At 46.2% G+C, this 27,065-nt stretch overlaps 2 protein-coding genes across 7 annotated transcripts; one reads left to right on the top strand and one right to left on the bottom strand.

The window, feature by feature from the left end:
* Positions 1-12,245: 12,245 nt before the first annotated feature.
* On the top strand, positions 12,246-22,111 carry psip1a (PC4 and SFRS1 interacting protein 1a). 6 transcript variants are annotated; one of them, XM_048999906.1, is made up of 17 exons: positions 12,246-12,264; positions 13,090-13,190; positions 13,483-13,559; positions 14,578-14,716; positions 14,851-14,961; positions 15,499-15,582; positions 16,759-16,821; positions 16,939-17,002; positions 17,101-17,212; positions 17,420-17,624; positions 17,720-17,829; positions 19,285-19,340; positions 19,590-19,660; positions 20,389-20,490; positions 20,583-20,784; positions 21,065-21,149; positions 21,300-22,111. In XM_048999906.1, exons 2-17 carry the CDS (start codon positions 13,119-13,121, stop codon positions 21,328-21,330), a joined length of 1,584 nt encoding a protein of 527 aa, XP_048855863.1. In that variant the 5' UTR covers positions 12,246-12,264; positions 13,090-13,118; the 3' UTR covers positions 21,331-22,111. The 6 variants fall into 6 exon arrangements, with proteins under 6 accessions (XP_048855863.1, XP_048855859.1, XP_048855860.1 ...); XM_048999902.1 differs by lacking the exon at positions 12,246-12,264 and adding an exon at positions 12,378-12,528 and having other exon boundaries at positions 17,104-17,212; XM_048999903.1 differs by lacking the exon at positions 12,246-12,264 and adding an exon at positions 12,378-12,528 and having other exon boundaries at positions 19,602-19,660.
* A 703-nt stretch (positions 22,112-22,814) lies between these two features.
* Positions 22,815-26,174, bottom strand: snapc3 (small nuclear RNA activating complex, polypeptide 3). The gene is made up of 9 exons (XM_048999907.1): positions 25,826-26,174; positions 25,558-25,635; positions 25,345-25,426; positions 25,026-25,130; positions 24,667-24,816; positions 24,474-24,556; positions 23,912-24,070; positions 23,530-23,637; positions 22,815-23,099 (listed from the first exon to the last, which is right to left on the bottom strand). Exons 1-9 carry the CDS (start codon positions 26,062-26,064, stop codon positions 22,952-22,954), a joined length of 1,152 nt encoding a protein of 383 aa, XP_048855864.1. The 5' UTR covers positions 26,065-26,174; the 3' UTR covers positions 22,815-22,951.
* Between the last annotated feature and the right edge of the window lie 891 nt (positions 26,175-27,065).

Here is a 27,065-nt window from a genome sequence, read left to right as displayed (position 1 = left end):
TGCCCAGTGCATTCTGGGAAACATCCATGCTTACCATGACCAATTCATGAATGCAACAAAGAAATTTAACACAGCATGGGAAGTTAATGATATATTAACAAGAAATTGTATTGAATTCTCAGTAATGGGTACGACTCTTATTTCAGACTTAAAAAGTGTCTATTATTTTCCTAAATTTACTAGAAGCTGCGCACTGCTAATCCCCTTGTTTACTGTGATGTCGTAAGAAAATGGAACTGAATTATGCCCGGCCGATACATTATTTATGCCTGTTGCTTCGCTAACGGTGGCCTGAATCAGAACTCGTTCCCCTGTAGGGCTGGCGGACAAGATGTTTTTTCATTCCTCAGACATATGAGCTATAAACTAACCCTGAAGACATTTAAATTTCAAATCGCCGCACATTTTGAATTCCATATAGCTGATGAATTATTTAGCCATTTACGCAAGAACTATAATTATTTAATTATGACTTATAGACATATACACACACACACACACACACATATATATATATATATATATATATATATATATATATATATATTTTTTTTTTTTTTTTTTTTCTCTCTTTTTCCAGTCAGGCTGGAAGGGGAATCGGATGAATCCGGGAATGTTTCGGACAGTAGGAGCAGCACTTGTTTGTGAGGATTCGTCAGGAGAATCGATGTTAATGAAAATATACAGCGGCGGGACCCTGGGGGGACGGGAGTCCGCAGCAGAGCCGAGAAAACGTGAGTGGTTTTGTGTCACGGAAATGGTTGATGCATGGGAGTCTTTGCGTGTAGAGAATCCCTATACACAGACAACTGTGTTTGACCTCCCGAAACCCATAACAACTGACTCTGTTACCGTGCGTTACGGTTACCATGGTAGCAGATTACATCGCTCAGAATCACTCTGTTACCAATTTATTGCGTCGAATCCTCCTTTCTGGACACAAATGGTCCAGAAGGGAGGCATTAATATTCATCGATTGTTAACCGCTCAACGGTGTCATTTAATGCTGGTTTAATGGAGTGTTTGTGTCTTCTGTCGATATGAAGCCTGACAGCATTGCTCGCACCAAACTTAAAGCTGAAGATTAACAACTAATACGCCACACATCTTATTTTTATGCCAAAACCCCCTCCCCCCCTTACTCGTCCCCCCCCCCGGGAAATAAGCGAGCCTGCCTGATGAAATCTATGGGAGGACAGGAAAATCGCAGCATGGTCGGACCTCCAGGACGGAGGGTGATCCATGTCCTGCCCAATCACTGCCAGAGGGCCTGGGTGGGACCGGATGTGGCTCAAATGACGGGTCACAGGTTTCCCTTTAAGGCACATTGCTCTAACATAAAACTTAAATATTAAAAGCTTAATAAACCATATACTGTATAAATACAGCCTCTCCCACAGTCTGGATAAACTTATCGCAAGGTGAAAATGATAATAATCGATACTCTATTGATCCCTATGGGGAAATTGTCTTTACACCTCCCTCAAGATGCTCTTTATTTTTTTGTGGAGTAAGCTGTCCATGAAGGGCAGCCACACAGGAAGCTGGGGGATAAGGGCCTTGCTCAAGGACCCACAGACATGCTGAAGCTGGGTTTGAACCGGCACCTTTCGGCTTACAGGTACACAGGCTTAGCCCACTGAGCTACACGCTGCCCCCAAAGGGGACTGCCCAATGTGGGGCTCAAACCCACAACCCGGAGATTAAGAATCTCACGCTCTACCGACTGAGCTATCTGTGTTCGAATGCGTTTCGTTACAGTACACCCAACCTAACGACCATCATAGCCTAGCCTAGTCTACCTTGAGCATGCTAAGAACACACACATTAGCCTAGAGTCGGGCAAAACAAAGATTCGTTAACACAAAGCCTGTTCTATAATACAATTGATATCATATGTAATTTACTGAATAATGTACTGAAAGTGAAAAACATTTACTAGCCATAATACTGCAACACGGACCACCGTAACCCGGGGAGAATCTGTGTACAGTACACACAGATTATTCACCTAGACTGTGAAATTGCACTTTTTTGGAAAAGACAATTTGCCCCATGTGAGGGGAATGTGGAACGGAGGTCTAAAATGGCTGGAGATACCTACTGTGAAGGTGGTGAACACCTGGACAACAAAACTCCTGCAGGACAGAGCCTTCAGCCAGGACACCTAATGCTGCCCTGGAGAGACAGGAGGATGGGGAACCCACCAGATCGGGTCAGAACCAAACTAACATCTGCGAAAATTACTCCAGTCAAAAGCACCTGTTTCGCCACATTCAAAAACAGAGAAAGTCAAATAATATTTGATTGTTTCTCCTCCTTTTACAAAGGATGTTGTACGTGCCACGGAAATGATCCTTGTAAAAACCCATTGTTCATGTCCAATGAAACGGCATCCTGTCTTTCACAATGGTGGCTATCATCCACCCTAGGCTGCTGATTGGCTGGTGTTGCTGATTGACCGAGGTTGCTGATTGGCTGAAGCCTCTTTGGCAAATTATAAATGGGATTTTACATGGTTCCTGAGCACGGCAGGGCTCTCAGTCAGGCGCGCTGATTTCCCCTGGTGTCCTCCACCTTCATCCAACATGAAATTGAATTAATTCAGCCGATCGCATTTAATCCAATTAACCCTCTATCTACAATGGCTTAATCGCAAGGATGCTTCAAGAACACAGGCTAGCATTTGTGATTTATTTAAACTTTTGCCGCCGACCACCAGGTGGTGGTAAAACTTGGACATGTGTTGGTCCAGCACAGAGAATTTCAGTATAGACCTGCAGGGGGCTCTGGGCCTCATTAAAGCATATCATACAGGGCTCCCAACCCAGACCAATCCAATCATGGTCCAAATTTTTTTTAGGGCCCCTGTTGCTTAGGAACCATCCAAAGTTTTGCCAGCTTTACTGCAACCTCTGAGATCCAGGCTCAAGTGACATCTCACTGATTCCTAGTGCTGCCAGGAACCATCCATCCATTTTCCAAACCGCTTATCCTACTGGGTCACGGGGGGTCCGGAGCCTATCCCGGAAGCAATGGGCATGAGGCAGGGAACAACCCAGGACGGGGGGCCAGCCCATCGCAGGGCACACTCACACACCATTCACGCACACATGCACACCTACGGGCAATTTAGCAACTCCAATTAGCCTCAGCATGTCTTTGGACTGTGGGGGGAAACCGGAGTACCCGGAGAAAACCCCACGACGACATGGGGAGAGCATGCAAACTCCGAAACACGTGTAACCCAGGCGGAGACTCGAATCCGGGTCCCAGAGGTGTGAGACAATAGTGCTAACCACTGCACCACCATGCCGCCCCCGCCAGGAACCATAATAACAATAAATATTCTTTATTAACACTGCACTGGGAAACTATTTTTTGCTTACCCCATCTTGGTCTTCGTGACGCACACACATACATAGATAGGTGAGAGCAAGCTTGGCTGTGAAGCACAGTCACTGGCAGGGGCACCCATGGAGCTGGGGGTTAAGGGCCCTGCTCAAGGGCCCACGGACATGTGGCTATTCCGCTGAGGCTGGGCTGAAACCGATAACCTTCTGATTAGAGGAACACAGGCTTTGCCCACTGAGTCACACACTACCCTAGTTGCCCTACTCTCTCTCCCAGAAAGGCTGGGCTGGGTTTACCTCATCTGGGCCAGATTTGGCCTTCCAGGCCCGACTCAGTTCTGCTAGGGTCCGGTTTGGCCTTACTGTGCTGTGTTTCTCCTTCCAGGCCGAATGCCAACTCGGCCGAGGACATAGAGCTCAACGTCCATCTGTGTCTCTCTGCGGAAGTAGGTGTTGACCTTTCCAGCCCATGGCCAGTCACCCACCAGCCCTCTTTCATGAGATGCAGGTCCAGGGGTTAACCAGTCGCTAGCCTATAAGGGCGTCATAGGGGCAGGTCTCGTTACTCACGTTCCCTTGGCTTGTTATTCGTGCTCCCTGACAGCTCATTCATTTTTCTGTCAGGGAGTCTGGCTTTGCTGCCTCCTCTTCCCCCTTTCCCAGTCGCAACACCACAGTCCCTGGCAGAGCTCCACTGTGGAGGCCCGGTCCCTGCCAAAACCTGCGGGGCTCGCCCCATCCTCCGCTGAGGGTCATGTGACATCCACATTCACCGGGACCGCCTCACCGCGGGCTCCTTGTTCTTGCTTACAGCCAGGCTAACCTTCGCCTGGACCTGGCTAGTGGAACTAGCACGCCCCCGCTAGGCTAACCCAGGCCTTCGTCCCTGGCCTTCAGAGTTGTCAACGTTTCCCACCAATTATCTGTATCCCCCCCCCCTACTCTTTCGATTGTTAGAAACCAGCTAGCGGATGCTAACCGTAGGTCTTCTATTGCTTTGATAAATTGACCTCTCCCAGCAGACTCGCCAAGGTGATGGGAGATGGACAAAAGTGTGAAATCGCGGATTCGGTACGAGGCAGAATCGCGGGACCTCCTTGGGACATGAGGTCACGAACCCTTTCTCATTGTGACACGTTTGAATTACAAATTCAAATTGCACTTCATTCTTCCTTCATTTTACTTCGCTGAAAGACAGAGGCATGGAGGACAAAGGACAAAATGTTGGGAAAGACACATGCGTTAACTTCAGACAGGAGGCAGGGGAAAGACAAAAAAAAAACAAAATCACTGATCTCCCGGCCATTTTACATTTTGTTCCCTCCAATTAAGAAAGACCTCCCTTTTTTTTAACCAATCGCTGCAAGTGAAAAATGACACACGAAAGTAGCAATGTGTAATTAGCGGCAGCTACGTTTGCACAGACTTTGATTTATAATTCAGTAGTGCTGCCGGTGCTGGGGAGATAACGATAAGGTTTCTCTCAATTGGACTGCTTTCTGGAAGATTTCGGACGAATGTGTGTGTGTGTTTAGTATGTGCTGGGGATTGTGAGATATACTTTTTGAGGTGGTTTAAAGACTGAACGAGCTGACAGCTCTTCCTCAAAGGCATTAGATCACAGAGTGTGGGGTGAGCCAATTCGGGGGGGGGGGCGTGAGGGACGACATGGCGGGTGACGGGGGCTTGACCGGCCAGTTGGCGGCGGACCCGGCCCCGTGATGGAGGGGGGGAGTGTGGTGCCGTCTCACGGCTCATTGAGTCTGATTACTTACGTCCTCGAAGGAACCTTCAACGGACCACACACCTCTTACCCCCGCATGCTGGACGCCTTCCAGCCGGGACACAGCGGGGACTGGGGGGGGGGGGGGGGGGGAGGAGGGGGCTTGTTCGGTCTGTGTCCAAAGCAAACTGTCCTTCATTCAATCAGCTCGGCGCTGCACCTCCCATTCCCACCGTAACGGCCAAGCCCTACAATGCTCAGGTCACCCTACACCAATCAATCTCCCTGAAGCACGCAGATGTTTTTATCAAGTCGCCACGGTGATGGATGATATATACTCCCGATATGAGTACCATGTGATTATAAAATATCATGGCTTCAGTCGATACAACAAGAAACCGTACTTTACCCGTATGATTATTTACTACTACGACCTGGGACAAGCTTTCTTGATCAAGTATGAATGTATTGATAAGTATTCTCTTCTTTAATGATTGAAAATCTGTTTGCTAAAAGGTAGATATGGTATGATTGCGTGCATCTCTAACAGCACTGCAGAGCTAACAGGAGTCCTACCTTCTTCTCCAGACTTTCACAGGCTACCTTCTGTCTAGTGGCCCTAAGGACATGAACTGAGTTGCCGTGACATTTTGGACCAGTTCCAGAATCCAAAATCCTTAGAACACCCCCCCCCCCCCAATCACCCTCCTACCTTATACTGTTACGCTCATAAATTCCTATGTGTGCAACCCACATCTGTAGGTGTAGGTGGTCCGGGAGGCCCAGTAATTCCTGTCCGTCAGCGAGCTGGTTTTGGCCTCCTGTTCTGGAAGCGACGGGCCTAGCTGGACCACCCCTCGAACCACGTACCGAGAGCAGAGTCACGCCGGGGTCTGATTTCCTTTCAGCTCCGCTCCCAGGTCGGGAAATTCAATTAGGACTCCCCTACCAAATTCCTGCTACGTACGTCCAGTGAAAAAACCCGATACATTTGATCCGGAGCAACTAAGAGAGCGAATGGTACCAGTGGCATGCTGTCTAATTAAGCGCGAGCTATCTGCATGTTCTAATTAGCGATGCTGTCACAGTCTGAACTCCCCGTAGCTTTCACTTTAGAAACTGCTGACTTCTTGTCACTGTTCGACTCTTTTGACATTTCGATCACTTATATTAGGTGTAGTTAACGGAGGAGTATAATAACATGGTACCCAGTTACCCGTTAAAGACTAACGTGGCTGCACGTGCTACATGGGATTCTGGTTCTGATCACGTGTGAGAGATCTGAAGACCCCCGTCTGATTCCATCTCTACCGCGCCTCTCCTACAATCGGAAAAAACAAACACAATCCACCCCCTCGCCTTCGATCCCGTTCTCCCATCGAGGTTAAACGTCTCAATCCCCGACAACGGCGTGTCTTCGGTGGCTTACAGATACACTCCCCCCCCTGCCCAGTTCCAAGGAACCCCCCCCATCCCAAACTAACAGGATGTCTGAGCTCCTTTTCCCATATGAAGGCACCTTTCAAGTTCCCTTTGCTGGGGCTTGGGCTGTAAGCCCCAGATTTTGTTGTCTCCTCTCTTGTCAATACTCTTCAGTAAATTCTAAAACAAAAAAAAAAAAAAACAGAAGGCAACCGTAAGCCCGGCCTTCTTGGGTGCTCTTTCTCCCCCTAATCCTCTGTTCTTCTTCCTCCTCCTCCTCGCCAATCGATGTCGAGGTTGCCAGGAGGTGAATGAGATGGCTTCTCACCAGCTTGGGAACTTCTCAGTGAGTGTGGGACGAAACAGCAGGCGGAATAGTAGTTCAGGATGGCTGGGGTCAAATCAACCCCCCCCCCCCCCCCATCTCTTACAGGTTTTCACAATTCCTCCAGTGAAGGAACACGCACGTGCCCTGTGATGGACTGGTGCTCTTGTTCATGGCATGCCTTCACCTTACACCATATGGATTCCGGGATTAACCCCAGATCACAGCACCCCAAACTGCGGGCATTGACAAAAACTCGAGCAAGTAGATAGATGGAGGACAAGTGCTTTCCTGCTGGCTCACCGGAATGACCGTCTGAGCAAGAAATAAACCCTTGGGCGTATTGCTAAACAGAGTTAAATAATAATTTTCAATTGCAATTAAATTTCAATTACAAATAAATGTCAGTTACAATTAAATCTCAATTACAATTACATTATTTGCATATTTTAAAGTCATGTATATAAATGTAAAATCATACAGAACTGAAAATATATATGTCTGTCGCGCCTCTGTTATATATTATGAACCAATAACATATTTATGAAAACTTTCCCTCCCAGAATTAACGCCTGGCATTAGCGGTGTGTGTACTGCAGGGGACTGCCAGCCCCCCGATGCCAGCTGTGTGGCGCGTTAACGGCGCCCCCTCGGCCCAGGGTCCGGGCCTGTAATTAATATGTTGTTGCGTGAAGGTTGAAGCCGTTACCTGGGAAATGTCCCACGCGACCTCAGCGGATGCGGCGACCTACAGGCTGCTGAAGGTCGCCTTGGAATTTGGCTCACGCCGAACAAAACATCTGCTCCCCTCGCAGGCTGACTGCATGCCACCCCCCACCTCAGCTGGCTTCGGCAGCCCAGCAAGAGAGCCCTTCCGCTGTCCTCGTACGCTGACCCCCACCTTTATAAATCACTCTGCAGCGGGAGCTGATCCTGGAACCCCAGGACCCAGCCAGCCAGCATGCCACTGCCGTGAGGGCTGATCCTGTCTTGTCATCAAATTGCACCCTGCTGGGGGGGGGGGGGGGGGTCAGAGTAGATGCTGGCACCTGACCGCCATCCCCCCCCCCCCCCCCCCCCCAAAAAAAAATGCCTGTTCAAGAGCTGATGGAGGCATCTGTCGACCTGTCCCTTCGCACACTCTCCGGCAGCATATGGGGGTCCCTTGGGGGGGGGTGGGGGGTTGACCTGGTCGAGGCTCTTTTATAACCCCCACCCCACCAGACAGCGCCATGCTTCCCCCTGCCAGTCCCAAACGAGGATTTTCCAGTGTTACTTTAAAACCAGAGCAAGCCTGGCTCACATCTTTCTTTTAATTTTATAACTAACGGTCACAGTAACATGTATGTAAGACGCAGATCTGGGGTAGTCAGCCAGACATATCATACTCAGTACTGCTGAGGGACTTTTCAGTGATATGTTTTCTGTTAGCTGTGTAATAACAGAACTTATTAATCTTCCTGTAGCATGTAACCTGAATATTTTATGTCCAAAACATTTTTATACATGCATAAGAGGATGTTGGGTCATACAAAAATTAGCATGCAATATCGTACGTGATAACGGTCGCCTGCTACCGCAGACGACAGCGGCCACTGCTACATATGCAAGCAGCGCCCAGATAAGGATATTTACGGTGATGGTATATATAAATTGGGAAATGAGACGGTTGACCTGACGGGTGATTATTTAATTACCCTCCCCCTCCCCATCAGCAGCCCACTCTCGGCGAGCTGAAGAGATGCCAAAGCAGGCATGCCAATCGCCCGGGTCTCCAGAGCGGGCACAACTGACTCCTTACCCCCCGCTCCGGCCCCGAGATAAAAAAAATACTCAAGGACACCATTGCTCACGGAAGTCGAAGAAGGTGCCTTCAGAGGACGCAGCTTTGTTCCAAAGAGTTAAGAAAGGGATCTGGCGTGAGCGACCGTGGAAAGGGAGGCAAACGCCGCGTGCTTGTAGCAGGCTACTGCGTGATGAATTTCTACATATGAACGCTATTTAGCTACATTCCTATAATACGGTCCGTCGAAAGCGGCCAAAAACAATACGTTAAATTACTACCAGAAAGCACCCAGCTCAGTAAGCCGATCGCGGATATAAGAACTGCGCAATTAACGATTGTGATTAGAATATAAATCCACGTTTGTTTAATCTGCAGTCTGGTTTCGGTTCGTAGCTGTTATGACATATATCAGAGTCGCCGTAATAATCCTTTCAAGACTAAAGTTAAAGCAAAGGTTATAAAGTTTTTGGAGTACGTTTGTGCAAGTTTTTATTTCAAATCTTGATATCTCTATACCTTACACAAAAATATCAGATTTCCACTTTTCTATAGTGTTATACAATGAACGAACAATTAATGTTACACACTGAATAAAAATACGAACTTTTCAGGGCCAATGAAAGTTTAAACCTGGGCTTTGATTCTGATTGAGCATTTAAGCAATACATTAGAATGTGATTAACTTATTTAGCCAACTACTGTAGTATTTCGAGTGGTATGCCAGTGGTATATCATGATATGCCAGGTCCTTGACTTGGGATCTAAGAATATAACAAAACCCATGTAGTGGAAAAGATCCCATTGTGCAATATGGACAGCCTGTCTCTGAGGATAGAAGTTGTACGGTGTCGATTTTTCCTCGGGGTCAAGGGCACAAAGCAGACTGCCTCGAGTCCAGCGGCCGTGTTTGAGAGCGGCTGCCCCCCGCAGCCTTGGCTCCAATCCAGCCACTGGCTCTCGGCTTGCAGGTCACGATCAATCCATCTCCCTCCTCAGCCCTCCGCTCCGAGACGCCCAGCCTGTCCTTTAGCGCTCACCTGCCACTCACCCCGTCTCTCGGACCGCATGTGTGCCTGCCGACACCGAATCACTTGCCGAGGTCAGCTACTCACATGTGCCCATCACGCTCCTTCTTTTCTCACGACATAAATAGGTAAATTATCAGCGTTATGTTATTAATTACTAGGTCGCCGGCTTCCTCGGTTTATGCAAAATGTGAAGCTAGTGATACAACGCCTAACTCATAGGCTACTAACTATAATTGCATATAAATGTAAAAATATAATTTATGTTTTTTTTTCAAACACTATTAAAGATAATTATGACGGTGATCTTAAAAATACAGCAAAATCGTTTCTATGTACTGATTTGCAGAGCTGTGAAATGTTTCTTAGGAAATTCCGGCATTTTCAGTATTTGTCACTAGAGGGCCCTGAAGATCAATATATGTGCATTATTGCGTAATAATACATCGGAAGAATTTTGAAGTATCGTCCAAATATCTACATTAAGCTATTGTGAATGCAGGTTTGCCAATTCATACATCTAGTAAGAGACTTTAAATTTCCTACCCGCTTTTGTATCCCTTCCAATCTGTTTTAGCACGCAATACATCTGTCCAGTGAGAATTAACTCCATATACTAAATATAATTAAATACGATTACAGCTTGATCATACAAACGTGGTCACACTCAGAGATGGGCAAAATACATGAAAATGTATTTTGATAGGAGATACAAAATATCCTATTTGTAAGAGTACATTTCACATACTTCTATTCTATTTCCGCCTGTTCCTTCACAAAACACACTGACTCAAATGGCCAAGCATAACAACAAGTTTGAATCCAAACAAATGATCAAACATTACGTGTCTTAATGGTGGGCAGTGGTGGCTTAATGGTTAGGGAAGTGCACCACTGAGGTACCCTGAGTAAGATACCGCCCCCAAGCACTGCTCCCCGGGCGCTGAATTAGCTGCCCAATGCTGTGTCACATTGTCACATATGGGTTAAATGCAGAGAACACATTTCTTTGTAATACACTGTGTGCTGTGCTGTGGTGTGTCAACAATGACAACTGATCAATAATTCAAATAATTAAATATATTTCTACTACTAAGGTGAACACTCAGATAATGGTAAGTCAATCAAATCATAAAGTAATAAAAACAAACGAAGAGAGTTTGTTTTGTAATTTAATTGACAAAAAATGTTCCATTTTTGCACCACATATGCTAATAACTAAAAAAAACAAAATATTAATGAAAAATACACGTACAATTCAAGCGCTTCACTCAGCAAGATCTTAAAAACTTTAAACACGAATAGACTTGAATGAAGTAAGTAAGTCTTTTGGTTCGACACAAGTGATCAAGTGTTAGGTGTAATGATCATAAATGAAATGTTTGAAAAAACTAAACTTCCTCATTGACTATGCGCAAACGTTTTGAACTCACGACGTCATCGATTATATATTATGGGGAAAGTCCTCTATTTCCAAAATACAAAAATACTGAACATCAAAGTATATTGATATAAATTGCATAACAATTTTTAGAGATTAAGCAGAATACATTTTTAAATATGTTTTTAAGCGCATACTGTATATCAGAATTCCTTCATGGTTACAATATTTTGAATTTTCCCACGTTAGCAAAACAATACTAATAATGGCCACTAGAGGACACTGTTTCGTCAAGTAAAAACTGCAACGATTCTTAAGGAGGCACGTGAAAATGTTTAAGAATTTAGGCTAAGAAACACAAACCTTTTTCTCAAAAACCGAGAACTAGCTCCCTTTTAAGTGTTATTGTTATTACTATTTTCATTATCATTATTATTATTATTATTATTATTATTATTATACAGCTGGTTAGTATAAATAGTGAGGTGCTATTGTTCATACAATACACAAGATATAGTGTTAGATAAGATATTGTAAGTTATTACAGACTTTTATCAGTGAACGGTAATACAGCCGCTTTCTCTCATCGTTGGCAAGGCTCACATACAGAAATATTTCTTCTGCATTTAATTTAAGATTATATAAAGCAATGGAAAATAGCAAAATTGGTCTTTGGCTATCTATAAATACGACATCGCAAGCATATTTGCAAGCAATACATACCGAGAAATTTAACTGAATAGTTAAAAAAAAAAACTACGAAATTGATATATATTAACAGTTTGATTATTTAACAAATATAACTTAACAAAAGCTGATTTCACGCTTGATCATTTATTGAGAATAATCGTAATATATACATATATAGTGTTAAATAAATTCATAAATAATTCATACAAAAAGCATATGTGCCATTTATTCTACGAAATATTGACATTGGAATACACTTGCATCTATTATTCTCGGCGTTACAAATGACATCATCTTAATGTTTCCTGGTTCAAGGGCTTACAGAAATGCCAAGGCCATATTTAAGCCTTTTGCTTCATTTATATATATGAAACCGTAATATGCCTTTTAAAAATAACAGTTTTCATTTCCAATTAAGTCACTTCGCACTGCCACAAGCTGCCGAACTCCGGCGGAGTTTTAAATACATTTTCACGAAGTACTGCCAGTCCGTATATTCTGCGCATTCGTCTTAACCTCGCGGTCTCTTTGAAATTTAGGGGCACCTTTTTAGTCGGAGGTAAGTGCAAGGCACTATTTGATAGGAAATTAGTTATTTCACTTCGCAGAAAATTGAATGTAGATGTTATTTAAAGTATGGAGAGTCACAGCGTTTTTTATTAGTGATCACACGTCTTGTTAAAAGAAATGCTTTACTGTTTAGTAAAGCAACCACCCCCATGTGAGTGCCTGCTTGGTACGATCCTCGCTAAGCTGCGCGGGAGTACAGCGAGCACTACTAAGCTGGCTGTGCTGCTGTCTGCCGAGCCGGGGGTTGTTGCTGGTAAGCTCTGCTCCTTACGGTGCCGCGTGTTTTTTTTTTTCGGTGGAGGCCGGGGACACATGGATATGGATGAGGGGTGTGGTTCGGCGGCCGGCCGTGTCCCAGAAGCGTGCCGGACGACAGCTTTAGGAGGGGGTTTAGGCGGCGGGGAGCCATAGACCGCCGGAAAATGGCAACCTGCGTAATACCGAAGTGTCCGCTCGGCTGAAGGGAAACTATTCCGTGTCGAAGCGGCCTCCATTGAGGTCTCTCGTTGTTATTGCCATAATTTCCCTATAACGTAGACAAGCGCTCGTTTGGCTGCCGTAAATGTGGATGTATTTGTGCGGGGGGAGGGGTTACGGGACGCCGTCCTCCTCCTCCATTCCCGGAGCCCTGTGGTCCCCGGGCTGTGCGCGTGGGCTAGCGGGACCGCGTGCAGCCGCCGAGCTTTTTTAAACGTATGCACGATGCACTTAAAACTTATGCAGTTTGCTTTGTGTGTGTGTGTGTGCTGCCAGTGAGCACGTTGGTCACTCCGTGCATGTGTCTGCCCTGCCCTCCGGTGTCTCTCGCATCCAGCACACGCAGGATCGCCGGAACTTCACACCATGACCCGAGATTTCAAACCCGGAGACCTGATTTTCGCCAAAATGAAAGGCTACCCTCACTGGCCGGCCAGGGTAAGCCGCGTCCCCATTTACTGACAGCTTTATGACCGTGATAATGGCTCTGGATCCTCGCAGAGCACCTTCCCCCATGAATAATGTAAACATGCCGCGCCAGTAATGGTTTCACCGCTGCTGAAACATGCGTGAAATTGATATAGGGGGTGCAGTTTAGTTTGTAATGTTTCTAATTGTTTTGTCTTAAGGGGTTCTGGTTTTAAAATCCTTTGTTGAAGATTGCTTTTAGGATGCCTGTGCTGATTGGCAGTAAATCCTGGTGACACACCCCCATTCTTACCCCTTGCAGATAGATGAAGTTGCTGATGGTGCGGTGAAGCCGGCCAACATTAAATTTCCAATTTTTTTCTTTGGGACCCATGAGACGTGAGTAGAAGTTTTGTGAAGCAGTGAACCCCCTGCTTTTTTTGTGTGTGTGTGTTTCTTAATTATGTTTGCTGGTAATGTGGGTCTGTGTGGATGTGCTGTTTCTAAGATGCTTCTGTCTCGTAAACCTAGAAGAGAGTGCGGTCTGAAGGCCGTCATTGGTTATCCATAGTTAGGCAGTGGTGGCCTATGGTTAGGGAAGCGTACTTGTGATTTGAAGGTTGCTCCTTTGAATCCCCCAACCAGCAAGGTACCGCCCCCCACGCACTGCTCCCCAGGTGCTACGTTATCAGAGTCAGAGTCGGAGAGTTTTATTGTCAATTCCTTTACATGTACTAGCCATATAAAGGTATCGAGATTACGTTTCTCACTATCCCTTGCGTACGATAGACAAACAATACAGGACGGGACGAACCATAAAGTGCACAGAACAACAACATAACAACAACGTATCCTGTGTGTATAACAATTTTTGCAGTATGTAATCAGGGAACAACATGTAAAGTGCATGTGAATTGAACTTGAGGAGACTTAAAGTCAGGGTCTGGCAGCAGTGAGTTGTCAGTGCAAAGTCAATAGCAGCATTGATAGATAAAAAATAAATATAATAAATAAAAAATAGCAGCAGGTTGTGCAATTTCCATATATGAGGATAGTCTTGCTATTTTTGTGAGTCAGAGGATACAGGGTCCGAATTGTTTACTCTGGGGCTGGAAGAAGAGGAGTTCAGCATCCTGACGGCTTGGTGGACAAAGCTGTTAGTGAGTCTGGTGGTACGGGAGCGGAGACTCCTGTACCTCCTTCCAGAGGGCAGGAGGTTGAACAGTCTGTGCGCTGTGTACACTATGCGCTGTAGGGCCTTTCTGTTATAGACAGTGCAGCTTCCGCCTCACACAGTAGTTATAGCTGCACTACTGATATGTCACATGTGGGTTAAATGCAGAGGGAAAATGTCATTGTGCACTGGGTGCTGTGGTGTGTCAATGACATATTAATCACTTTCACATGCGCCTTCTAGGGCATTTTTAGGTCCCAAAGACATCTTTCCATATTTGCCGAACAAAGACAAGTTTGGCAAACCGAACAAGCGGAAGGGTTTTAACGAGGGTCTCTGGGAAATCGAGAACAACCCCAAGGTGGAGCTGAATGGACAGAAGGTGAGAGGCGCATGCGAGTGCTGCACTGCCCTCCCACGGGACGTTGCACGCGTGCACAAACGCCCGGGGGCACGCTGCTCTGTCGCCACCTGACATCGGCGTTCGCACTGACTGTGACCGGTACGCGTTTGTAGATGAGGCCGCCGGGATCAGCGATGGAAAAGGACTCGGATAGCAGCCCGGAGGCGGACACCGAAGGCGATGCAAAGGCGCAGGATAAGAGGAGAAAGTCAACGTCGGTTAAAGTGAGTCTCCGGACGGGGGTGCTGAAGGGGAAGGCACAGGCAGCGAGAAGCCGCGCTTACTCTCATATCTGGGCCATTCTGAATACATGCCACCAAGCGCCGAACACGTTTATAAAAGGTACTCATCCCTGTAAAGTTCCTGTTCTTGGGCGATGGCCGACACTCTTTGAATTTGAGCTCTTTTTCTTTTGGACTCGCTATAAAACGATGTTGGACTAAAGATGCTTGTGCCTTTAATGCAGAGCAGGTGGACCCAGTTAGAATGTGCTGATATGTAAATCTGACTTGACAGAAATTGTGAACACTATCCTTCATTGTCCTACGATTTCTCTGGCTGCACCAGGGTGATGTTTGCTGCTGTTTCGGGGTTACGGCTTTGGGCATGTACTCTGCCGCAACCATCAACCCCCCGCCACCCCCCCCCCCCCCCCCACTCCCATCTCGAGACGCTGGCACCTTGCTGGGTGCCCCCGTGGGGACGGTCGTCACATGCTAACCCCGCGCCGCGTGGCCCTGTGTGTTTGGTTATTACCCCAGGTGACTGGCAGTGAGGCTGAGCAGGAAGTTGCCGCAGGGTCAGGGTCCATCGAGGGGTCAGAGCCCGTGGCTCGCACTGAGGATGTACGTACGATGCATGGACTGCCAGGGCTGCCCTCTAGAGGGTGCCACTTTCCTACATTTTATTTATTTTTTTTGGACACAGTTTGGATGGGGGTAAAGCATGCAAAGTAGTCAGTGGTGTTTTCTTTTCCCCCACAGTTACTTAAAGAAAAAGCCACTGGGGATGGTTTTTTTTTTTCCTTTCCCTCCTGTATTTGGTTGGTTTTCCTTCATCGTTCCTTCTCTGGTTGTTTGTGTCAAACAGAGAACAGACGTGAGTTTACACCGCTTGACATGTTTCATCTGGGCTCTGCTCTGTCGCCGCCGGTTGATTGGGCCTTCACGTTCGCTCGGGGTGTGTCCGCTCTCGCTGATTTGGGTTGGAGGAGCTGTCCTGGCCAAACTCTGTGCCTACTGGGGATGCACCAGTAATGTTTTCTTTATTGGGGAGGGGAGGGGAGTGATAATGTGGTGTATCCAAACTTCAAACATGTAAAGGCAGCTTTGGGTGTACAGCGGCCCCTCCCTTAGCATCCCCCATGCCGTACAGAGAAGCGAGGGACTAAACGTGCACCACTGTCCTCCCCCAAGTAGGTGAACCTGTGCTGTGTCTCTCCACAGAGAAATGCAGATCATTTGGAGAGCATGGCATTTTTAGACCAGTAGGGTAGTGCATGTGTGTGTGTGTGTTTTTTCATTTCCCTCTGACCAGCTGTGGTTTCCTGTTGTACTCTGTCCTCTTCGTTGTGGCTTCCTTCAGGTTAGGTTTTGTGTGGCAGGGGCTTGGTGACCCCCTAACCCCCTCCACTGGTCACGTGATCTGCCACGGCCACTTCACTTCCACAGAATTCCCTGCTGGTATCCAAGGATACTTGAGTCGCATTTAATGGTGGCAGGCCGGGGAAGACGACACATTTCCTTACCTTAATTGCCTGTGTATAAATACACTGACCACTAACTGCATACCATGCTCACTATTTATGGGCAGGATGATGAATATGGGGAACCTTAATGTGTATTTTTATTTTAAAAGGTTAAATATCATGTACAACAGCAATCCAGGAGGTGATGCTAAAAAAACACCCACAAAGTTTCATTTTTTAGCTTTTTTTTTTTTTTTTTTTTTTTTTTGAGTGTTTTAATCTTTATTGTAAAATTCATCAGTTGTTTTAGAAGTAGCTGCTTGTCCCATTCCAGGAACGGACACAAAAGGACGGGCCCGACTCCCCAACCAAGTCCAAAAGGGGAAGAAAGAAAAAGGTAAGGACTTGTACCGCATCAATGGGCTTAATTTTCGCTTAAGTCAGAAAGCGGCCATGTTGCGTTGTTGAAGGTGCGTGTTGCGTGTCTGATGCGGTGAACACACCTTCGTTTCAGAGTGAGGTGGAACAAGATTCGGAGAAGGACGATGTTCCCACCAGCCCAACTGCAAGTCCTCAAGGTGGAGCCTTTGGGCGGATCTCTGACATTTTTATATGCTGCAATTAAAGGTCGGGCCAGCAGGTGGCGCTGTGGAGACAGAGCATTCTTATGGTTTAGCAGGTGGCGAGGTGCACACCCCCAAGCGCAGAGGCCGGAAACCCAAGGCCGAGAAGATGCTTCTGCTCCAGCAGCAGTCGTCCCAGGATCCCCGTAGCTCTGGCAGTGAAGTGTAAATAACATTTATTCTTTTATATACCTCACGCTGACACCAGAACAGATTTTTGAGTGAATAACCTGCCTTGGTCCTCGTAGTATTTTGCCACCTGTGGCATTTGATGCCATGTTGTGGCTGCTAGACCAGGGGAGTCTACAGAGGTGCCATGGGGATGGCGACCTTTGGTCCTAGCAAATCTGTTCTCTCCTTGTGCACCATCAGGGACCCTGGGGAGACAGACAGGAAGAGGAAGCACATCTCTGAGGAGAAGTCCCGAGCCGGCACAGGTGAGGAGGACCGGAAGGCGGACAGCCGGAAGAGGAAGGATGACGACCGGGCCAAGGACTCGGAGGGGAAGAAGGAGCCAGAGCTGAAACGCCGGCGGAGCGCCAAGGAGGGCAGCTCCTCAGAGTCGGAGGATGAGGAGGTGCGTGCCAACGACCGGCAGCGTTATCCCAGGCCTCCCACTCTGTGGGAGTCTCATGTCCCTCCCCATCTCATTCCCGTCTCCTGTCTCTACAGAAGAGCAAGAGCACAGCCAAGAAACGCGGCCTGCTGAAGCAGCGGCAGGGCTCCGTGGAGGCTGACCGAGAGGACCGGAGGCGCAGGCCTGAGGACCAGAAGGCGTCTGAGTGAGTATCCAGGCCCCTCCGTCCCAGTCTGAGACTCCGTGGATCACATCTGAGAGTCCAGCAGGTGGAATTTTTTCCAATTCTGTCTCCCATAGCTTGAGATTTTTTTTTTTTTCCCTTCCATTTTCTGTCTGCGTAATATTTTACCTTCTAGTTTTTATCTGTTATTAAATTATGCGAATGGTACTTGAGCACAGCGCGATGAACCCCGTGTATGAGTTGTGAGGTATCGAGGGGTTAAGTTAGGTAACGCTGGGAGGGAGAGACGCGAAAGCAACGGTGCGGAAACGACCGGGTCTGCTCGGTAACGAGACGTTTAATTATCCACCGACGCCGCTCCACATCGTGCTGCGTTGGACCTCCACCCTGTCTAGTCATAAACAGCAGTGTTTCATTTTTAAAAAGAATTTTATTGGGTGAATATGGCTTCACATTCATAACAGGGGAAATATGCTGTCTGGAAGATTTATATGCAGTTAGTTTAGTCCAGCAAAAGTTCATGCTTTACTTTTTACTGCTGCTTATTAAAGTCCCAGGAGGAGCCCTGCTGTTGTACCCTTGAGCAGTGTACTTAACCTGAATTGCTCCAGTAAATACCCAGTCATATAAATGGGTGAAATACAGCCTTAGGGACTCATATGTGAGATGTGAGGTCGTGACTATTGTCAGTGTAATTCTATCTCTCATCCACCAGATGGTGGCAAAGGCTTGTACTGTTTATACCGGATTTATCCAACGTAATGAACCGTGATGTTCATGTAATCATTCTTAGTATTAAATTCAGATTTATTTTTTTTAAACATGAATTCTCATTGTAAAATAAATGTTAAAATGAGTAAAAATGCTAATTTCATACTAATTTTCAGTGATGTTTTGAACAGATATTAGATCAGAATTGGGGCTAATCAAGGCTTTTTTTTTTTCAATTACTCCGTACTGGCTACCAGAGCCAAGTCCAAAGCCTGGTCTGTTTAATTTTCCGCATCTGCCCAGGTTACGTCAGTTGCGCGGATTCTAAGGTTCTGTCATTCGCTGCATTGAGCCTGAGGCCCTTCGCTTGGAACTACAAACTATTGAGATGTCGGCCACGTGGAAATTCTTTAAACTGAAAGCGAAGCAGCCCAACAGCTTCCTGCAATGTTCGCAGTGCTGTTCTTTTCAGAGGAGGCAACAGCAGAACGTTAATTAATATAACACATCTAATTAGGCACTTGCAGAAACATTATACGGAAGAATAGTGTGAAATCGCAGTGCGTACTCGGATAAAGAATGCAGTGACGCCTACTGTGTGTGTGTGTGTGTGTGTGTGTGTGTAAATGGTCCGATCGGAATTGGCAGATACATTTTTTTTCCCCCAAAATGCATATAGGGCCTTTCCTAATCGTTTTATAAACTGGACTTTTTATTTAAGCGGTAGGCAGAATTGGCCAACCATCTCTGAATGTTCTTTCTCAGGCAGAATAAAGATGATGGAAAGAAACTGGATGAAAGGAAGGGAGACAAGAAAAAAGGTACGTTTGTCTGTGTGGCAGTGATGCTCCTACAGTGATGTACTAATGTAGCGACACAAACCCCCCGTGAAGTAGGATTCAGGCCTTTTGGCCATGGAGATGGAATTTAGATTTTACTTTTGTGTGATTTCATCCATCCACCTTCTGCGTACTTGGAACAGGGGTTCTATGCCGGGGTAGTATCTGTGCTTCTTCAGTGTGCTAAAAGGAGCCATTAACCGCTTACTTTTAATGCCCTAAATGATTCAGATGTATCGACAGAATCACGACTGCAAAGGTTGCATGGAGAAATCAAGATATCACTGAAGATTGATAACCCCGTAAGTTCAACCCCATCTGTGTCCCTTGATGGAAAAAGTTAGTTTTGTTTACTTTCAGGGAGTTTGATACTGACCTTCAGAAGTATAAATGTAAGGAGTAAAACACCCCAGCAACAAAAACACACATCAGATATGTAACCCTGCTTGGAAATAGGTTTTCTTACTTGTTAACAAATTGATTACTTGTTTAATTTTATGAGGTGTTTTCTAGCTGGAGCCAAATACCTCACCTTGTGTCACAGGTGGCATTAAAAGGAATAGACACACAATATGTTTGTGTTTTATGACTTAGTAACCCAACACCATGTCAGACAGTCAGGTCTGTGTTTAAGCTGTGTTTAAGGATCAAGACAAAGTCCATCAGTAAGTGTGAAGGGCGGCACTGAAGGCTGCACCCACGATGATGGCGTTTGTAGGTCGCATTCGTGATGTCAAGGGTATTAGATAACAGGTGTGCTGATTGTATTTATGGGCAACAAAATCTGTGTGGATGCCGGCTTTTCGGCACTATATGGACTATGGTTGCACTTTAGTAGCGACACCCAAAACTTAGCAGGTGCCGTATATATACAGATTACTATCTGAAGCCCTGCTGAGTGTAGATATGGTCTTGACCACATGGATGAGGTGGTGGTTCCTGACTTCCATCACCCTTTGGGAAAGTGTCAAATCCAGGTCGCAGTCACATTAGCTTTCAGATGCGATGGGGTCTTCTGTGCTACATGCAGGATGTGAAGAAGTGCCTGCTAGCCCTAGACGAATTGAGCACTCTCCAGCTGACCACCCAGCACCTTCAGAAGCACAGTGAGCTCATTGCCACACTCAAAAAGGTAGGTGGGATTCAGCCCCCAAAATCAGCCTTTTTTTTTTTTTTTTGCCTGTAGTGAGATCTTGTATGTATGGTGTTCCTTCTTGGGGGCAGATCCGCCGATTCAAAGCCTGCCAGGACATCATGGACAAGGCCACCATGCTCTACAACAAGTTCAAGACAATGTTCCTGGTTGGAGAAGGCGACTCAGTCCTGAGCCAGGTGCTCAACAAGTCACTGGTGGAGCAGCGACAGCATGAGGAGGCCAAGAAAAGCGCCCTGAAGCGGGCGGAGCAGGCCAGGGAGCAGGGTGTAGGTGAGCAGGGGTGGTGCGGTTGCTATGTCTAAATTCCCGGTCAGCGGGTATATTTGTTTAAAACCATAGCAGGTGAGGATGTTAACCTTTTGGTAACAGGTAGCAAAGTGATCAAGGAACCAGACGAGTTGTTAGGTCACATCCCTAGAGGACTTGGCAGATGATTTATAAGTGAATGATTCCATTTTAATTTGAGTGCTCCAACTGCACTAGAAAGGCTTCCATGCGTCATTCTCCCAGTCACATTCCAGTCATTGGTGTCTTTCACGACTCGCTGTAGACAAAGCCATGAACGGTGACACCAGTCCTGACGAGAATAGACAAGAGCGGCTACTGGAGGAGAGCAGCCCCGCAGAGGAGGAGAGGTGAGGGGGGCGAGATGGGAGACGAGAACGTGGGGGAGCAGTTAGGAGAATGCGCATTTTACCTGTGACCCTTACTGCATCATACGGACATCAGACGTAGTTATCGTCATATACACACTACTACTAACTCAAAATGTTCTCATTATTCAGTGTGTCAAAGTCTCAGGAAGACTCAGCCTGAGATGCCCAGCCGGCCCGCCTGCGTGATTCCCGGAGGAGCGGGAACACGAGCGACACTCTTGCGGTGCTGTAGGATCATGCGGGTCCGGATGGGATGTCCACGTTCCCCCCTCCCTCGGGATGTGTCCGTATCCGTGCCTGGTCTCAGTGTGCCACAGTGTTTTCGTTTCTCTCTGGTTCCTAAGCGTGACCAGAGTCATCAGTGCCAGCCGCTCAACTATAACGTACCATGTCTGTTCCCATTGTTTCCCCTCTTTGATACTTGGCCAAACTGATTCATGCCTCGTTTCCGTCCCGTTATGCGTTTCAAACCCGACGCAGTAAACTTTGTGGTCTAGGACTCCGGTGATGCGGCGAGCGGCTTGCCGTCCCGAACTCACTGACATCCCAAAACTTCCTCCTGTCACCTGACCCCTTAATCTGATAATCGTCTTAATGCAGCCCTCTGCACCTAGTTAGGTTCCAAACCAGCATATCCATCCTTTGTGTAGTAGTTTGTTTAAACTGTCTTATCGCTTAGGTGTTCGTCCTAAAGCTGCTCCCTGCTGTTTCAGTGTAAATATTCCTTCAGCTGTTCCTTTAGGAAAGCGAGCATCAGGCGTGAAGTCTAGGTAGTGTGCCAAAGCTTCCTCTACAGTCCGCACCAAGATGCCCTTGTGTTCCCGGCAGCCGGCCCACGATTTTAAGTTGCCCATTTTGCATACGTGTTTGTACATAAGAGTATTTTTGTGCCTGTCTTATAAACCAGGTATGCCTCTGGTAATAAAGGAGTTTAGAACATTCCCCCGCAAAGGTTATTGTCTGGAGCCAAACAACTTCGGGAAAAAAATGCTGGTCTTCAATAAACCGGTAGCCAAGCCAATGTAGTCCTAAAATTGCCCATAGGTGGTGTATTTCAGACATGACTTTTGAAAGGCTGGTAGTATTCAGCTGCTCACCACTTTTAGAATGCTTTAGTGGTAGCATGCTGCCCTTCCTATTCTTGGTATTCTTCACTCCATAGCTTGACATTCACATTTGCAGGCACATGGCCGGGCACCTTTAAGCCATCTCCATGTGTAGCTTGTGGAATATCTCCACCACTATGTCTAAGGTTCTTTAATCCATTGCTGACTCTTGCCTTAAGGCACCATACTCAGATAACTCTCATACACCATCTTAGCCCTCACCATCCTTGTATAGTTGTGAGGCAGATTAAAGTAGTTGCAAGAACATTAGAACTACTCAAATTCAGCTCTTCAACCAGTAGAAATGCCGCCTTAATCTAAGGTGGTGTTTCCCAACCCAGTCCTTGGGGAATCCCGGATAGCCCACGTTTTTGCTTCTTCTCAGCTCCCATCACACCTGTACCAGGTATGCGGTGTTCCTGATTTGTTCGGAGGGAGCAAGAATGTGGATTGGTTTGGGAACCACTAATCTAAGTTCTGTGAAGTACGTTTTCAGTTTGATCCATCACATATCAGTTAATGACTACTTGTAGAGTGATCCCAAACAATAAAATTTTATTGATTCAAAGTTTTAACGTGACAACCAAAGTTACACATGTTTGCATTGTACATCAATGTCTCTTAAGAACACACTGCATGGCAGTAAATGATGTCCCTGTTCTTCAGGGACAGGGGTCAGTTGAAGGCCCCTGGGTCCACGTAGGGGTAAGCCAGGAAGTTGCAGAGTTTGTTGCCCTGCTTGTCGTAGTGTAGCAAGCGGAAACACTGCTCGCAGAAGAGACAGGGGTCCATAGGGGCCAGGCTGTCGTTGGTGGTTATCCATCTGTGTGATGCAAAAGCATAGTCAACAGAAGGGTCTAGAATGGTGTTTTCCAACCCAGTCCTCGTGGACCCCCGGGTGGTCCAGGTTCTTTTGCTCCCCCCCTTATCCCTGCCAGATAGTAGTGATAAACAAAATGTTTCATGAACCATTTCCTGTATTTTTTTTGTCCCCAACTAGATGCTCATGTTTGGATTGGGGCATGCTTTGTGCCCTTTTTTGAAGAGAGAGCAGCTCATAGTGGGGTCAGGAAATACAGCGAATGGTCCATGAAGCATTTTGTCCATCGTGACCAAACAGACCACAGTTTTGCTGGGAGGGAGCAAAAACCTGGATTGTCTGCAGGTCCCATAGGACCGGACTGGGAAACACTGATCTAGATGGTCTAAGAGCAGAATTCACCTGGTGCTGGGCACAGAGTGTCATTTCTTACCTGCTGATATACATATGACAGACTGAGCATTTCCGGGTCTTAACCCTGTGCTTGTAGGCAAGGAGGGGATACAGATTCATGTCCAGGCAGTCATCCTGGTGGGCCATCCTAACATGGTGGGAAGGGGACAGGAGAGGAGAAGATGCTCTTCATGAAGCCTATGGCCAATCCATTCACTGCTCTGACCAGATGTATTAAATGTTTTTGTAAGTAGAACAAATTTTAATATCATTTAGCTATCGTCTTCCAAACTACATAATACTTAAGTGTTTCAGTATAACCGTAAGCCCACAGTTAAATAAGTTAATACACCATATAACTATTTATCAAATGCTGAGATGTCTCACACTATTTGAAGTCATATGTTTGCAAAAAAGCTCACCGTACGTCTGCAATAAGCACAACATGCTCACAGTCCCCCTGGTGGCAGTACAGGTACGGGTAGCCAACCTTCAGCCTCAAGTCACTGAACGACGTCTCTTCCATCTTCCTTGACTGGAAGGGTGGGAAGTCATGAGACTTTGTCCAGTCCACTATGGTCCTGTCGGGCAAATTCAGTTCTCAAACACGTGCTGGTATTTTGATTCCACATTTTACAACTAAGCTCTGAGCTTATGAAATCAACCATTTCGCATAATATGGCTAAAAGGCTACTGTTGGGTACACTGCTCTTCGACAGACGTTGATTATGTGACACTGGATGCCGCGTAAAGCAACTTAATTCCACAGAGCTCAGGAACATACAGGAGACAAGTAAATGACCTAAATGTGCCCTCAGAGGTTAGCAGAGTTCAGACACTCTCCTATCCTGGAATACTGAGGGAAAAGATGGTCGTCTTTGGCACAGACTTCATGCTCGATCAGTTTACCAAGGAATTGATCTTTATCATGGGTAGAATGTCAGAGAACCCCCCCCCCTCATGGACCCAAAAATACCAACATACTTGCTTAAGTCAATGCACTCTGGGTACCGGAGGTCATTGTAAAACACCCCTTCGAAGAAAAAGAAAGCCGACTTGTAGAGATCCTGAAAGAGAAGCCGAGAGAGACTCAGCACACAGGCCTGTACACCTCGTCCTGCCGACTGGCCCAACAGGGAGGTGTGAGGTGAGGACGCCGGCGGCCACGTAGGCCCACCTTGCTGATAAACTCGGGCACCATGTCGGGCGTGCTGCTGAACTCCCCGCTCACTTGCAGGTCGCTGACACAGCAGATGGCGTCTCGCAGCTGCGTCAGCTTCTGCGAACCCAGGACTCGCAGCGTCTGGTGCTGCCTTGTGAAACGGAACTGGGACGCAAGCACAGGAGTGAACTTCACAATCACGACCGCTGCCTGCTCCCCACAAACTCGACAACAGCAGACATGTCCCGATTGTTAAAAACACTTATCAAGCAAAGGTAAATCATCATTCACGTCAAGTCCACATCCCTTAAACTTTATCTGGAAGGTTAGGAGCTACGCTTTATGTACGAGCTCCAAAGGACAGAGACACTCACCCTCTGGAATATAGCAGGGTACAGAACGTTGACACTGAGGATGATCTCGCCCTCTGGGACCAGGTATTTAGGGTCCATGGGTTTTTTCCCAGCTGCTAACCCCTCCTAAAGGTGCCAAAAAGATGAGGTTTAATAAAGGACTGCACAATATAGGAAAGCTTCAACAAAAACAGCTCCAGGTTTGCTTTAGAGAGTAAGGAGGCTTATAGTATTTCATGCAGAAGGGGTTATGGTTATGGTTATGTTATTTGGCTCTTGAATAGTTTGAATTGTTTTGCGGGACACCTGACATAGATCATCATCAGAGGGCGACGCTCACCAATTCACTAGCATGCATGTTTTGTCGGTCACTAAAATCTCTCTGAAGGGTTTCTTGGTAATCCTGTCTCCTTTTCCGCAGTCTGTGGACGGGAAATAATTCGCATTATTTTTAAATGTAATAATGTGCAAAAAGAAAGCATGACTGTTTTACTAGGGACGCAAACACGCCGGACAAATCACACGCTTGCCAGACGCCTGCAGGGAGCATTACCGTAAGGTCCGCAGGATCGGCTCGGCCGGCACAAGTTCGGTCTGCGCGGTCTCAGTACCAGATTTTAATGTACTGGGGCTAGAAAAGGAAAATTACAGTGAGATGCCACTTCAACCAACATTCAGCAAATCCTTAATGAGACGAGATTGCTTCTGAACGAACTTTTTTTTAGAGTACTTCTAAGAGGAATCTTGCTTTTGTTCCAATTGCAATCTTAAAGAAGCAATGCAATAAAACGAAGGAGACATTTCGAGGCTGAGGGGCGAACCTGCAGATCTCCTTGATCTCGCTCATCGTCTGCGGGGTGATTCCCATGTCTAGCGCAAAGGCGGCATCCTCCGCGTCCTCGTCGCCGTCCTGGAAAGACAAGTCGGACGGTCGCAGCTTCTCGGTCCACAGGCGCCCGAAGCCGCCCACACGAAATATTTTGCTGTTCACATCGACATTCTCGTAAGTCGGCACGTTTTCGTCTTCAGACCCACCAACATGACCACCAGCCTCCGCCATGTTTCGCGTCACTGCTGGTCACGTGACATTGCAAAAGGACTCGCGCGACTGGCGTGCAGTGCCCCAGTAGCGCGCACGTACTCTGCGCGTTGTTCAAGTATGTTGCTTGGTAATTGGTCTCCTTCCCTAAACCGATCTCAGCCAAGTGTATTCAGTACAGTCGTGCCCAAATGTGATACATATAATGTGATTTGAATTAAAATTACAAAAACACAAAAAATATATTGATAATGTGTTATGTCTTAGTAAAAAAAAGGAGAAACGTCTAAAGCTAATTTCCTATTATGATATGTAATTGACAGGCTCTTCATTACATTAAATCGAACTTGTATTTTGTCTGAGTAGAATGTCTTGAGCATAGGTAAACCACATAACCATAAGGATGAGGTTTCACAAGACTAAAGCACCATTGTTTTCGCATCAAAAGCCTTCATGAATATTTATAATTACAAACTCATGAATATATATGATTCGGTAAATATCAGAACCTCGGGTGCAATTGTTTACTTTCATTCTTAAATTAAATCTAGATTGACAAGACCATAATAATAATATTTACTTATCAGGTTGTCTTTTAACCAAATTGTCTTATTAAGCGTTTTAATAGATGACTTTGTACACTCTTTCAAACTACGCTTATTTGAGGAGCAGTGTTTGAACTTGTTTGAACGGAAATATTTGTGTTTGGTTGTGTCTCCCGCATAGTATGAAAGTATAATCAGATTTCTGAAGCCGGGAATCAAGATGGAAACAAGTTACCTGATCTGAAATTTTGCGGCACCGAGTTCTTTTTCCGTTGCTCATCGGTCAGTCTTCTACTTTCCTTACAATGATGCGTTTTGCAGACTTGGAGCATCTTACCAATGGTTTTATCATGTATATTATAAAACCATTGGTGATATACATATATAGGTATCAAGAAGATATCAGGAGGTATAAGGTGTAAGGAGGTATCAACGTGAGGGATGGATTTCACTTGATATTACAGTCATTACTAGTAG

Source organism: Brienomyrus brachyistius, unplaced genomic scaffold (assembly GCF_023856365.1).
Source record: "Brienomyrus brachyistius isolate T26 unplaced genomic scaffold, BBRACH_0.4 scaffold47, whole genome shotgun sequence".
Lineage (NCBI taxonomy): Eukaryota > Metazoa > Chordata > Actinopteri > Osteoglossiformes > Mormyridae > Brienomyrus > Brienomyrus brachyistius.
This window is presented reverse-complemented; position numbering and strand designations above follow the sequence as displayed.